At 43.0% G+C, this 15,092-nt stretch overlaps 1 protein-coding gene across 2 annotated transcripts; it reads right to left on the bottom strand.

The window, feature by feature from the left end:
* Positions 1–508: 508 nt before the first annotated feature.
* Positions 509–15,044, bottom strand: LOC118302611. Of its 2 annotated transcripts, none has more exons than XM_035628902.2 (15): positions 14,829–15,044; positions 10,954–11,113; positions 9,685–9,875; positions 8,727–8,831; positions 8,137–8,275; positions 6,932–7,082; positions 6,641–6,773; positions 5,716–5,868; positions 4,727–4,764; positions 4,514–4,543; positions 4,060–4,226; positions 2,497–2,975; positions 2,263–2,362; positions 1,142–1,427; positions 509–893 (listed from the first exon to the last, which is right to left on the bottom strand). In XM_035628902.2, exons 1-15 carry the CDS (start codon positions 14,894–14,896, stop codon positions 811–813), a joined length of 2,283 nt encoding a protein of 760 aa, XP_035484795.1. In that variant the 5' UTR covers positions 14,897–15,044; the 3' UTR covers positions 509–810. The 2 variants fall into 2 exon arrangements, with proteins under 2 accessions (XP_035484795.1, XP_035484796.1); XM_035628903.2 differs by having other exon boundaries at positions 14,865–15,044.
* Between the last annotated feature and the right edge of the window lie 48 nt (positions 15,045–15,092).

Here is a 15,092-nt window from a genome sequence, read left to right as displayed (position 1 = left end):
CTGTGTTGATGACTTGACAAAGTTTAAGCAATTTTATGAAATAAGAAATAATCTATGTTCATTGTGAGATGTGGTGTAAACTTTAAAAAAGCCAAGTGGACCTTTGACCTTATATTATTACATAGCACACTTTGTAGAAAGGCCAAAAATGAATTTACATTATTATGTTTTTGCAACCTATGTCCTTTCCTAAAAATTTGGATAATTAAAATGTTCTATAGTTAATTTTTGGTTTATACCTGTTGAATTCATTTAATTGACTTTTTTACCTTTAGTTGTTCAATATGTTTGTTTTTTTGTATATTTTATGTGAATAACTTTGTACTTTAGTTTATGAAAAAGTACCTTACAACTTTTGACTGGATTTTTCGAAACTTTTTTTGCCTTTTAAATGTCCCTCTAACATTGAGTGCAAACAAAATGTTGCTCACATATGGCCAACAATTTTTCTCAAAATCACTAGGTAGTTAAGTGCAAATACGAAATTGTGAAGAATAACAAAGTCTGGTATTTTTATCAAGTTTTATTAATGAGAAAATTATTCTCACTCGGTATCAAATATATTTTTTGTGCTACAAACAGAAGCAAACTGTTAGGAAGTGAGGGGAGAAGATCATAGTTTCTTCGGGAGAAGAGCAATGACATGCAACGGATTCCCCATGGATCCAAAGAAAAATTGGTTTACAAAAAATAAGCTTTTAATTGATTCCCTAAATAAGCTTAGAATGTACAGCACAATGGAATCATGGGAATCCACGCTTGGGAATGAATCTTAAAATATTCTGAAAGGTCATAGTGCAGCAAAACGGTTCAATGAAGAACGACCTTCTGAAGAAATATGCCGATAGTTGTTAAAATCACTCCTGCTGCCATGGATGAGGCCTTTTCTGGAGCTGCAAGAGAATAGAGGTGACAGAGTTACATTTACACTTCGTTAAGATAATGGGAAAGTGTTTTCCAAAGTAAAACAAGATAAAGAAAACAGTTTTGCTCCTGGATATACTTTACAAACTTGAATTGACCTAGTAATTGACAAAGTAATTCACAGGTTTTGCATATAAATATTTAATTTCATTCATAATTACTACCAAAAATCAAACAAACAAAGAGTCAGAGGCTTGTTTAGGAGATCACATCTTACCATGTGAAGTGGTGGTGTCAGTAGGAGTTGCGGTACTTGTAACAGTAGTAGTCGTTGTTGTAGTAGTAGTAGGTGCTGTTGTAGTAGTGGCGGGTGTAATTGTGCTGAGAGTGGATGGTTGTGGAGTGGTGAACACAAGGCTGACGGGTCCTGATTGGATGGTGTAGGATTTGGTAAACACACTGTTGACCACTGTTCTAGTACTGACGGAGCGGGAACACAGATCGGGGCACTTCTGGGACGGCAAGGTGGCGATGCACAGATTGACTGTGCACTGGACGTACATCTGCAAAACACAAAAAGAATTACATGCATTGAGCAGCGTGGACAGACCGCTGAAAATATGACATAACTCGACGCCACATAAATCGCTTAGACTATCCATTAAAGCACTCTTCAATAAAGATGGACATTTTTGTGATCATAGATATTTATCTTATTGTATCTTTCTTTTTTTCAATTTTTTTATATTATTATTGTCTTTTTGTGCATAAACACATATTTGTGTAATGCCACATTTGTTAATTGATAGCCCTGATTTGGTCCCCGGAAAGGGGGGGTTACACCCATGACTTAATTACATAAGCACTCTGGTTTCCATACATTTGTCAAAAGGAAATAAAAGACTGGAATTGAAAAAAATAGATATTGCCACATACAGTTGAGGCTGATGGGAATGTGATTTATCAATCACATTATGGAACAAATTGATATTTTGATCTGACGATTGCTTTAACACGGAAAAGTGGAAGGAATCACCAAAGTGGATGGGATACATCCTCCATGAATTTATGTACAAAATGTCTCGGAAATCCATCCGGCAGTTTTCAAAATTATTTCAACTTGGCCCAGAGTGGTGAGAAAACTTACACTACCCTGCAAAGTTGGCGGAAAAGAGGGAATTTTTCAGAATTATCTTTTATCAAAGTCATTTGTCCGAGCTGTGTCAGACGGTTTGAATGGAGATCAATGTCATAAACATCCTATTGATGTCCTATGATCTCGTTACCGCCTCGTCCTACGTGAGCATCTTACTCAAAAATTCAAAAACAACTATTCATCTTCTGCGTTGGAAGAGAAGCAGCAGAAATGCGTTGTGCGTGTTGAGTGAGGGTACAGACCGTCGACCCCTTGGTCTCCACATTGTTCAAATTGAGGCGGTAAACCCTGGAGTTGGATTGTGTCGTGACAACCTCGAATGTGCTGTTGCTAGCCGCGCACCTGAAAGAGAAGGTCAAAGTGAAAGTGTGAATGCGAATCTATCTAAACATGCTTCAAGTTAGAGGGGCAAACCTCTGTCCTTTTTCAAAATGGTGATCTCCAAACTATTAAAGGAAAACAGGACTGCCACTGACCCTTGGCTCAGCAAGGGTCTGGTCTCTTCAAAGTCCTCCGTCTCAGACTCGACACATTGGCTCACTAACAGCTCAGCTCGATCCAGGGTGCAGTTGGACATCACATGGAGGTCCAGCTGGTTGATCCGGGACCCGATGGCCCCACTGCTATTGGAGCCAGTGGAGGTGGCGTTCCCGTCTGATCGCGATTCCACCTCTCGTCGCACTCGTACCGCAGATCTTTGGATGTTGCGTAACTGGGCAAAGCGCGTGTAATTTGCCAGGGGTCCCTCGCCCGGTAGGTAAATTGCGATCTCATATTTGACCTCGCCGAAGACCTCCGTCTCTGTGGGCATGGCGACCTCGTAGTGCGGTCCCTTCACCTGGGCCCCAGGGATCCGGCAGGCCAGAGGGAGGATGAGGAAGGGCCTCCGGCTGACCAAAGTGAAGGGACGCACGCTTTGCAGGGTGTTGGTGTAAACCAGCTCGGAACCGGCATTCTGAAAAACAGGAGACGTCGAGGAAATACATGGCAGGGAAATGGATCCGGCGGCGAGTCAGGAGTGAGAATTCAACGAGCATCCCTAACGCCAGAGTGTAAAGCAGTTATTTCACAGCCCTCTCTGGTCTTTCTCACGTCAGGTGGGGTAATAAGTGATGCTCCCGTAACAGTGTCCTGAGTGAACCTACTCAAGAAGAGGTTCAACCACCTGAGGTCAGCAAAGACAAGCATTTCAGGTGGTGTTAAGCCACTCTATTGACAAAATAGCCTGTAGATGGAAGAATGTGGTTTTGCCTTTTTATTTTTATTTTCATATGCCATGGTATGTCTAGTCAAAATATAATTGGCAACTATGTTGATATGAATATCTTGAATATCTTTATGTTTAAGAATATTATGGGGGGGGGGGGGGGCGACGACAAATAGATCAAAGACTGGGAAATCTGGAAATTGTAAGGGCCATTTTTTGTCTCAAGCATTTGATACATTAAACAATGCATTCATAATAGAGAGAACATTATGCAGATTGAAAACTACTGTAGGGCTGCAACTAACGATTATTTTACATGATCGATCCATCTGTCGATTATTTCCTCGATCAATTTTTTTAGTTGTTTGGTTCCATAAAATGGTGAAAAATGTTGATCGTGTTTCCACAAAGATGATGTTTTGTGTTGGTCCACACACCAAAGATATTTAGTTTACTGTCACAGAGGAGCAAAGAAACCAGAAGATATTCACATTGAAGAAGCTGAAATCAGCTTTTTACTTTTTTCTTCTTCAGAAAAACGACTTATTAATGGATCATCAAAACAGTTGCTGATTCATTTAGTAGTCGTTCACTAATCGATTCATCGATCAACTGTTGCAGCTCTGAACTACCGATATCGCAATATTCGTGCAGTGCAACACAAGTAGACTTTTTTGGGATTTTGAATTGGTTCAGCACCTATCAGGACGAGTTAAAATATATATATATATATATATATATATATATATATATATATATATATATATATATATATATATATTTTGAAAGAAAGAAATGAAAGAAAGAAAGAAAGAAAGGTGAAACATGTTACCAAAGTCTTGGTGCCGCAGCCATTCAGGGCGATGCGCGCGGTGAGGTGCGTGTCGTTGTAGCTGACAGGACAGGTGGGGCTGTTGAGCTGCAGTTCCTCCAGCTTGATGTTAGTCAGGGAGGCGACCGGCAGCACGAGAATCATTTCTGTCTTCTCACACGTCAGCTCTGCAGGGTTAGGGGACGCCAGCAGAGCCATAGATTATTAATAAATCCTTACGGTCACACTGACACAATCAGTATTTTGATTCTATTTTATTTCAATGGTCTTTTTGTATATTTATATCATGTTTATTATTACTCACTACATATAGCGCTATGTTATTGTTGTCATAACCGAGACCTGAGTGCTGTATTTCGTTCTTTCACGTCCCATGGGCAGAATGACAATGAAAAAAACTTGAACGTTGACTTGAAACACAACACTTGAATGTAACATGTAATATTTTCTTCACCTGTTCCAGCAGGTAGTGTCCTCATTTCCCCTGATAGAGAGAGAGAGAGAGAGAGAGACGGAAAAAAATACGAGAGGCACATTTCAATAGTTTCATAGTTGATTAGTCACTATTTTCTGAGGAACCCCTCTGTGAGGTCGGGTGTGGTGCACAGTGAAATACAGCAAAGCACAACTGGCATCGTTCTCTCCAAAAAAAACCCAGGGGTCTTACTTTGGTACAGCCACACACATCTGGGCTCGGACTGCAAACTGGAAGAGACAAGAGGTACAAATCACACCTTCGTGCATTGAATATACAGTAGTCTCTGTTTCAAGATACGGGCACTTTACTGGCAGTGCAGGCAGGTGTGTGTGTGTGTGTGTGTGTGTGTGAATAATATGCTTGAAAAATCTGAACGAACTGCACATTACTCTCCCTACACCCCCAAGCACCTTGCTTTCATCTTACTCGTACATTTTTTCTAATACTTCTGATTGACTTCTCCGTGGAAACGCGAGACAGCGACAACCGGTTTCAGCCCCTTCGTGTCAGTGAACACTCAAATTCCGCACACAGACACACACAGGTGTTTAGTTGTTTTTCTCCCCAACTTACTTTCCTCCCAAACCCAATCGTCTTGTTTTAACTCTGTGCTGTGGCCTCATTAGTCTTTCAGAAGCAGAAGCATCGGCTTGCAATTGGCATCGATTACTGTCATATGAAATACACGGATACAGTGCATACCCGTGGGCTGTCGGTGAAATTAGTAACTGCATTACAGTTTGAAGAGTGACGAGCATTCACGTCGCTCCTTCCCACGCTTTTTTTGCCTTTTATCTTGAAGCACATTGAGTCTATATGTGTGTGTTATGAAGCTACATTAATAGACTTGGCTTAGTTTCACTCTTTGCACACTTTACTCTGTTGTAGATTTAATTTTTAAATTCGATAAAATTGCACAATATATGTTTGTTTCTTTAGAAATCCTCGGGGTCTGAATACTTTCCAAAGCAATGGCCAGCAGTGAAATGATCATTCTGATCGTCTACTCTGAAAGTCAGTCTTCTCGCACAAACTTAAAATACATTTCCAGAACGTTTCGCCCTGTTTACCTGTGCACCCTTTTATACCTTCAATTCCGTTCGTGACAATAAAAGTGACCGCACACGATCAGAACAGGTCCCTCATTGACTATGGAGGCCGGCGTGTGAGTCGAGTACCTCTTGGTGTTCGCAGCGAAGCAGATGGGCAGAAGTTGGGTCAGGTTGTTTTGGGAGCGGACCCAGGCCATGGTCATCACTGACAGGGGGCCGACGGATGTGAAGCCAACCCTGTAGAGTTCAGGGGGGCCGACCACCGCCACCTCTAAAACACTGTGAAATATGGAGGAGGAGAAAAACGATGTTCAAGTTGTATTTGTAAAAGTTTACTGGAAGGCCCTGTGCAGCCTTCGTGAAACCCATACAGGTCATTTCACCTCAGGTCCCACTGGGCACTGCTACTGGACTGTGTGTATATTATGTATGTATTTTGTATATTTACTTCTTTTTGACCTTGGTGCTGCTGCAGTGAGTACATTTCCCTGCTGTGGTATAAATAATATAATAATAATAATAATATAATAATAATAATATAAATAAAAGTTTACCTCTCCATCAGATTACATTACGTTACGTTTCGCACCTCTCCCTCAGATTACATGACGTTACGTTACGCACCTCTCCATCAGATTACATTACGTTACGTTACGCACCTCTCCCTCAGATTACATTCCGTTACGTTACGCACCTCTCCATCAGATTACATTACGTTACGTTACGCACCTCTCCATCAGATTACATTACGTTACGTTACGCACCTCTCCATCAGATTACATAACGTTACGTTACGCACCTCTCCCTCAGATTACATTACGTTACGTTACGTACCTCTCCATCAGATTACATTACGTTACGTTACGCACCTCTCCATCAGATTACATTACGTTACGTTACGCACCTCTCCATCAGATTACATTACGTTACGTTGCAGGACGCACCTCTCCATCAGATTACATTACATTTTGTTACGCACCTCTCCATCAGATTACATTACGTTACGCACCTCTCCCTCAGATTACATTAAAAAGGCCCTGGCAGGACGCACCTCTCCAGCTGTGACATGAAGTGGACGTTGAACTTCATCTCTTGGTACGGCAGGACAAACAGCGTGGCGTCCCGCTCGGGCGTCTCGCTCGACGCCACAGGCTCGTCGCTGCAGCTGGAGGTCGACTCCTCCACTGGAAGATAAGAGGAGATTATGACGGAGGGACCAGGGGAGAAAGGGCCACAAAAGGAAGGACTCGAATGGGGGTCACGACTTGAAATCTGAATATATAATGATCCTTATGTCTAAATCATATGAGCGACATCATTCTGATCCGAAGGAGAGAGTCACCGGTCAGGGAGAGGTGCACGGGGACGGAGCTGAGCGGCGCGTTGTCCGATATTTGGATGATTTTGGGCACAGGAATCAGGTCCTCTGCCATCAGGTAGATGAAATACCGCCCCGCTGATGCTTTTCCGGTGAAAGTCAACATACACTTCTCCTGGTAGAAAAGAATAAAAAAAAAAGGAGAAACAGAATATTGCTGTGTCAAGTTTTCCACCGAGCAGATGTCTGTGCGTTATTCAAAATCAATACTAGGGCCGTTGTCTCTGGATAGGTGGTTGTCGGGTGCAGCACCTGCAGGGTGAGACAAAATATGTGTGGATGCAAAAGAATGATGATTATCACATAAGGTGACGGTGAGTGTACCTGTCCGTCTACCTCTACGCTCTGACTCACTTAGCCCATGGCTGCTAATGAATCCTCGCCTGACGTCTCTAAATTCCGCTCGTCTTGCCTTCCTTCACAGCTGAACCGCAGTGACAGGACATTGATTCATATCCAGCGGTGGAAAGAAACAACTCACAGCAAATCACTGTAACAACACACATTTCTTTCCTGCAATTACAATTAAACGCAACACTGCAATCACAGAAAAATGCATTAGAAGTATAACATGTAAACGTATTCAATTATGCATTATTAGTCATTCAGCAAAAACCAATGGAGAAAAAAAATGGAGCTCATTTTTTTAAACCAACGATTATTTTCATTATTAACCTGCCGATTCTTTCATCTGCTGAGTCCAACGTGACAAAATGCTTGTTATTCCAGAGTGGTGTTGCTTTAGTGGGGAAAAAGCCACTGTGGCCACTGCACTGTGTTCACAAGTTGAGCAACAACAATTATAGAAATATAATGATACTGAAACGTTCAAGAATAGTATTAATAATGTTGGTATGCGATCGGTATTTGACTTTTTCTGTTCCTGTGCTGTGTTGGTCGTTAATAAAAGAAGGAAAGAAACGCATTTGTGTGAAGGACCTTTTTTTCTTTTTTAATGGTGGTATCCAAAGTATGGAATAGGAAGTCTGAATTTTGGAGTCGCGACAACCCTGGTCAGTCGAAGAAAACAGATCCGAGGCCGCAGTGGGGAAATGTATCCTGAGGGTCTGATGCATGAAAGTCTTTTCCAAAATTCAGTCATTGATAAAACCTTCAGATAATCGTGTTGTTTTGCGTACTGCTGGAGGAAGTGCTGAAGTCGGACCTACCTCATCCAGTTCCATGAAGGAGTGCCGAGTGCAGCCGAGACACTCGCCGTGTTCGGGCCGGGCAAAGCGGCATCGCACCCGGTCCCCGTCCAGGTCCTTCGCCGACAGGTGGAAGTGGTGAGGGCAGTTCACACGGGCCCTGATCCCAGTCGAACAGAGAGAGAGTCAGCAACACGGAGCGACAATCCGCCCCTCAAATATCAAATATGCCAATAACTTCCTGGACTGGTTGCCTGGCAATGGGTCACAGTTGAGAAATAATAATAAAAAAAAAAAAGGCTGAATTGTTGCTTGGCTTCCTCCTGCCTGCATCTTTACACGAGGCTGAGACATCGAATGTCTCTTATGTACTTGACTCTCTGTAAGAAATTGAATAATTGTTTCCCAAAATGTCACACCAGCCCCTAATTTTCCTCATTCATTAATCATTTTAATCTTGGGGTCCATGCTCTGCAAACTTTAGCAATTTTAGAAATCCATTTTTTTTTCCTTTTTTAAAAAAAAATAAGAAAAAAATAAAAATAAAGAATGAATTTGCTTCTCACAGCGAAGGCCCGTTTTGAGGTTATGTCTGTGCGTGTATACATTACCTTAGTGGAGGAGGAAGGGCCACGAAAGGAGGGTGATTGAGTCTCCCGCTGTTTTCCCGGACCTGTGGTCCTGCTTTCATTGATACGTACATCTCGGTGTCGGACCTAAACATTCGGGGGGAGAGCATGTGAAAAATGGAATCGAACGCATGTGTTAATGAATAATCCAGCGAATGACGAACGAGATGAAGGAACGGCTTGTGCAGTGTCAGAGAAGTAAAAGCACGGGTTTATTATTATTATTATTAATATTAATATCATCACTAATAATAACAACAACATAATTGTATTTTTTAGTTATAAGTATCAGTCTGGTAGAGATTAAAGCGGCGGTTGTACAACTGTCCTCTCTCTTCTCTCCTGCTGTCTCTCCTCCCACCCTCTTTCTGCCCACCTCTCCTCTCTTCTCCATTTCTCTCCTCACCCCAACCGGTCGAGACAGATGACAGATGACAGATGACAGATGACCGCCCGCAGCTGAGTCCGGTTCTGTCAGAGATTTCTTCCTGTTAAAAGGGAGTTTTTTCTCTCCACCGTCGCCAAGTGCTTTGCTCATTGTGGGATTTGTTGGGTTTTCCCATGTAATATTGTAATGTTGACCCCACTATGTAAAGTGCCTTGAGACAATGTATGTTGTGATATGGCGCTTTACAAATAAAATTGAATTGAATTGAATTGAATTGAACTAAGTCTCGTGCCGAAAACCAGCGATTGGATTCTGATCAGATTGACGTTACGAAAGCACAGACAACTACTTTTTTCTCATCACAAAATGTCCTTCTTTTGAACCAGTGAAGAAGCTCAGCTCTGTCTTCACATTAGCCAGATCTGCACGATCGGCAACACACTGCAGGCACACAGACTGAGCGCCATAAGAAAAGGGTTGGGGTTAGAGAGCGGCGTGTATATGTGTGCCGGCTGCCGGAGGTCAAAAGTGCAGTACACATAGCAGTCATACCCCAAAGTGACGGTGCCGTTGTAGTTACTGGGGACGTTCTTCTGCCACTGGCGGACGCACCAGCCAGACTCGGGTTTGGAGCCGGTGAAGGGGGACGAGGTGGTGTGGACCAGACAGTCCTCCCCTTGGGCGCACACGCCAGACAGACCGGGACAAGGAGTGGGGGCGATGGCGGTGAAATGGGCCCGCACCTGCGACAAAGATGACAGGGTGACTGAGCTGATGACGCCGTCCTCACTTCAATAAAATCACAGACGCGTGTTGTTGCGTCGTTCACTGAGAATTTCTAAGACCCACTGTTGCACGCTAAGTAGCGATGATGTGAAGACGTATTGAAGAGAAGTCCGCCGACACCGTCTTGATTGTATATAAGATCAGACTGTATAAAAAGACCAGCATCGATACAAGCCCTGCACAGCTCGGAGAGCATCCAGCCAAAGGGACGACTCTCTAGACACTTCGTGAAACACAGACCTATATAGGACTTCAAAATGTATTATGCAACATCTGGTCAGGCGAGGCTAAAGAGAAGATCAGAGGGGGTTTCAAATGAAAGGTCAAAAGGTTACCAAGAGGCCCCTAACGTAACCATTCCAAGATACAAATGCTGTGGACCCCATCAACTACTATCGTTACATATGTTGACCAAAACACACAACACCACGAAAATAAATAAATAAAAGGAACAGGTCCACATTTTCATCTTGAAAGAATAGGTTACAGGGTATTTGTGGCCCTGTGAAAGTGTAATGCCACAGTGAAAATATATAGAACAATGTGGCGTGAACGTTAAACACATTCTCCATAATTTATCAGTTCAATGAAGACATTTATGTAATCATTCATTCAAATTGCCATATATATATGTATATATATATATATACATATATATATATAAAGGGATGTTCAGTATAAAGGGAATTTTAAGGGATTAAACAACAGTTTATTGGGATTTTAAATATGATAATTTGATAATGAATTAATATTTATTGTAATTAACACAGTGAACTGCGCTTGATCATTTTGTCTAAATGAAAAAATTACAGGTCCTAAGTTGCTATTTCATTTAAAACGACAAAGACCAAAAGCCTCTTGACATACTGATATCCACTTTTATGAGTAAAAAAAATAAATATGGGAATTATAATTTTGTATAAGTTTACCTCAGATTGCTCAAAAAAAGAAACTCAAGGGAAAAATACAAAAAAATATGTAAGTAATCTACCGGCGCTAAAGACTTTGGACTTTGAAGGGAGAAAAGTCACCGACCGTTTTCCCTCCATCGCTGTCCAGGGGCACAACGTGGACTGTCAGTCCCAGGGACGAGGCTTCACAGGCAGGGCCAGACAGCAACAGGGTCAGGCCCTGCAGAAGGACGCTCAGCTTCAACGTGCGAAGCATCTCAGCTCCCCGGGCGGGCGAGGGGCGTCTGCGTCATAGGAAACACACAGAGAGAGGGTTTGAGCAGTAAGTACAGGCTGACAGTCTCATTAGGCAGCACCTATATGGTCTGCGTCAAAGACCTACCTGGCACAACGTGTTCTGAAACAGCTTTTGATGTCAGTGACAGTTGAGATGATTGAATTGCTCTGTTATTCTACTGTGTGTGTGTGTGTGTGTGTCTGGGGGGGCAATTCATTTTAAAACAAGCCTAAGAAGATCATTGCTGACAGGAACCAGAAGCTCGGAATTCGTGGAATGATACAGTATGTCCTATCTGCGGTGTGTACGTTTCAAAGGTTCAAACTAAGAGTGCTACTGACTGCTGAGATGGAAAAATTCGATGTATTTGAATGAGGAAGACGGACACTGTAGATGTCTTGAGGAGAAGTATTTATTACAGGAGCTCAATATACATATACATATATATATATATATGTATATGTATATTGAGGGGATTTATGGTTTGTACAAAGACCCAAACTACCCTCCCCGTTCCCGGTCGCCGTGGTGTATTTAACTCTCAGAATCTGGGCTGGTGTATAAATTACGGTAATTTGGTTTATCGCAATGATTTCCGGCACAATATATCGTGGACTTGCTTTTGCCAATACTTATGTATTCAAAGAACTTTTTTTCCCACCTCAACGCATTGTTTACTGTCACAGTTCATTTGAAGAACCTAACAACCCACTGGATGCATGATTTGCTCATAGAACCTTTTTATGTATTTAAAAAGCCCACCTCAAACAATGAAAATTGCAGTAGATATTACTTGTTCAAAAATAATAAAATAAAATAATAAGTAGATTAAACAACTCTACTTCAACATTACAGTTACACCTGTAGCTTCATGACGTTCAACAGAAACTCTGATGCAAAATCTTACTAAAAATTCTATGATTTCACAAAAAAAAATAGACAATGTTTAACTTTTGGGGAAACATCCGCACAACTTGAAGTCCAAAAGTGCAAAAGTATTCGCCCATACTCTTCTCTCCCTCCTCTTCTCACCCTCCTCTTCTCCTCTCTCCCTCCTCTTCTCTTCTGTCCCTCCTCTTCTCTTCTCCCCCCTCCTCTTCTCTCCCTCCTCTTCTCTTCTCTTCTCCCCCCTCCTCTTCTCTTCTCACCCTCCTCTTCTCCTCTCTCCCTCCTCTTCTCTTCTGTCCCTCCTCTTCTCTTCTCCCCCCTCCTCTTCTCTCCCTCCTCTTCTCTTCTCTTCTCCCCCTCCTCTTCTCTTCTCTCCCTCCTCTTCTCTTCTCTCCCTCCTCTTCTCTTCTCTCCCTCCTCTTCTCACCCTCCTCTTCTCCTCTCTCCCTCCTCTTCTCTTCTCTCCCTCCTCTTCTCTTCTCTTCCCCCCCTCCTCTTCTCTTCTCTCCCTCCTCTTCTCTTCTCTCCCTCCTCTTCTCTTCTCTCCCTCCTCTTCTCACCCTCCTCTTCTCTCCCTCCTCTTCTCACCCTCCTCTTCTCCTCTCTCCCTCCTCTTCTCTTCTCCCCCTCCTCTTCTCTCCCTCCTCTTCTCTTCTCCCCCTCCTCTTCTCTCCCTCCTCTTCTCACCCTCCTCTTCTCCTCTCTCCCTCCTCTTCTCTTCTCTCCCTCCTCTTCTCTTCTCTTCCCCCCCTCCTCTTCTCTTCTCTCCCTCCTCTTCTCTTCTCTCCCTCCTCTTCTCACCCTCCTCTTCTCACCCTCCTCTTCTCTCCCTCCTCTTCTCACCCTCCTCTTCTCTTCTCCCCCTCCTCTTCTCTCCCTCCTCTTCTCACCCTCCTCTTCTCCTCTCTCCCTCCTCTTCTCTTCTCTCCCTCCTCTTCTCTTCTCTTCCCCCCCTCCTCTTCTCTTCTCTCCCTCCTCTTCTCTTCTCTCCCTCCTCTTCTCACCCTCCTCTTCTCACCCTCCTCTTCTCTCCCTCCTCTTCTCACCCTCCTCTTCTCCTCTCTCCCTCCTCTTCTCTTCTCCCCCTCCTCTTCTCTCCCTCCTCTTCTCTTCTCTCCCTCCTCTTCTCTTCTCCCCCCTCCTCTTCTCTTCTCTCCCTCCTCTTCTCTTCTCCCCCCTCCTCTTCTCTCCCTCCTCTTCTCTTCTCTTCTCCCCCCTCCTCTTCTCTTCTCCCCCTCCTCTTCTCTTCTCCCCCCTCCTCTTCTCTTCTCCCCCCTCCTCTTCTCTTCTCTTCTCTCCCTCCTCTTCTCTTCTCTTCTCCCCCCTCCTCTTCTCTTCTCACCCTCCTCTTCTCTTCTCTTCTCCCCCTCCTCTTCTCTCCCTCCTCTTCTCACCCTCCTCTTCTCCTCTCACCTCTTCTCTTCTCCCCCTCCTCTTCTCTTCTCTCCCTCCTCTTCTCACCCTCCTCTTCTCTCCCTCCTCTTCTCTTCTCCCCCCTCCTCTTCTCTTCTCCCCCCTCCTCTTCTCACCCTCCTCTTCTCCTCTCACCTCTTCTCTTCCCTCCCTCCTCTTCTCTTCTCTTCTCCCCCCTCCTCTTCTCTTCTCACCCTTCCTATTCTCTTTCCCCCTTCCTCTACAATTTTCAGGGACACCTCATGAAATGCATTTTTGAACAATGCACGACGTCATTGTCTAACTTCTTCATCATACATCATGAGAGATAATATCACAGGGAATAGTTTTCATCAATAAAAGCTTCAGATTGTCTCTCCAGCACTATCATTTTTTTGGGGGGGGTGGGGAATGGCATATTTTTGTTGACCTCAACCTGACATTCCTTCTTCATCTAACGAATGAAAAGTACATAAAATCATTTCTTCATTTCAACAAAAATATGAAGGCAATAAGGAGAGCCAGAGGCAAACCATCCATTTTGAATATTTGAATATTGTTGAGCAGCTTATGTCTTTTGCTTTTGTTTTCCAGAACAGGTTCAAAACTTACACAATATCTGGAGCATGATGAACAATTTCCCAGCAACAACACACTGGTTGACTTCACTCAGTTGCGTTTTGTGGTAAACTGATCACCGAATTACACGTTTCTGAGGGTTTTGATTTTATGTTTCTTCCATAATTGAGGCACAACCTTGCTTCCGCACAAAACCTAAGAACAACACTTGTCCATCATTGTTTGACCTCAACACAGCATCAGGAGAGACTGAACTTTAGGGAGACATTCCACTAACAATTTTTAGTGAGTGGAATTAATGGTCTTGTTTCTAATATGCAGCACAAGCGGGACCAGCAGAATGAAAAAAACCCACTGACACGGAAGCATGACAAGCAATTATTTTTAAATAAATTTATGTATCGTTGGGTTTTAATATTACCGTATGTTTGTTGACTTATCTTGGAACACACACACACACACACACACACTTAACTACACCTGTACAGTTGAGTTTCCTACTCAAATTTAAATAAAAATAAAAAAAAAGCAGCTCTGCTTTGCTCTTAATATTTCAAAGTTTGTCGTACAATGGTTATTCGAGCTATGTCATTGTTGCCTGGATAAGGAGAGGACGCTTGTTTACCTTAAATCCAGTTCACCATAGATTAATGTCTGTTAAAGACCCCTAATTATCAGCATCTTTAAATGTAAATCACTGTAGCTCAATTTTGATTCGTAACATCTTTGCCAAGTAGTTCATCACAGACCAATACTTTCAGCTTTGGAGAAATAAATAAAAAGTTTGTTGCCCTCAAACTTCCAATCACTGGAACACAAACTAACAAACCTAATACACAAGTAAAACAAATGCTTCTCATTACCTCGAGCCGCGCGTCAGTAAAGTTTTGAAGTCCCACCTGGTATCAGGTTCATGTCTTGCATTGATCATGTGTGAGGAGTAAGTGTTCCTTCAACATGGGACTTAGGAAGTTAAGACGGCGGCTCAGCGGAATTTCGGAGGACGCAGAATGGAGTTAAACCGGCTCGACCGCACGACTATAGAAGACGACAAGCACAAGTCTCACGTGATGAGGAAATCTGTGGTTTACTCAGGTGTCAAGACACTTATAGCTTTACAGCCAGGT

The sequence above is a fragment of the Scophthalmus maximus genome, chromosome 4 (genome assembly GCF_022379125.1).
Source record: "Scophthalmus maximus strain ysfricsl-2021 chromosome 4, ASM2237912v1, whole genome shotgun sequence".
Lineage (NCBI taxonomy): Eukaryota > Metazoa > Chordata > Actinopteri > Pleuronectiformes > Scophthalmidae > Scophthalmus > Scophthalmus maximus.
The sequence above is the reverse complement of the archived record's forward strand: the minus strand, read 5'-3'. Positions and strand labels throughout refer to the sequence as shown.

Bases quoted from the DNA above. Each gene is read 5' to 3' on its own strand.
- LOC118302611 (XM_035628902.2), bottom strand. From the start codon at position 14,896: ATGATCAATGCAAGACATGAACCTGATACCAGGTGGGACTTCAAAACT. The intron at 5,869-6,640 runs GTGCGTCCTGCC...CATATTTCACAG, and splicing joins TTCATGTCACAGCTGGAGAG to TGTTTTAGAGGTGGCGGTGG. The intron at 4,544-4,726 runs GTAAGACCCCTG...TCTCTCTATCAG, and splicing joins ATGTGTGTGGCTGTACCAAA to GGGAAATGAGGACACTACCT.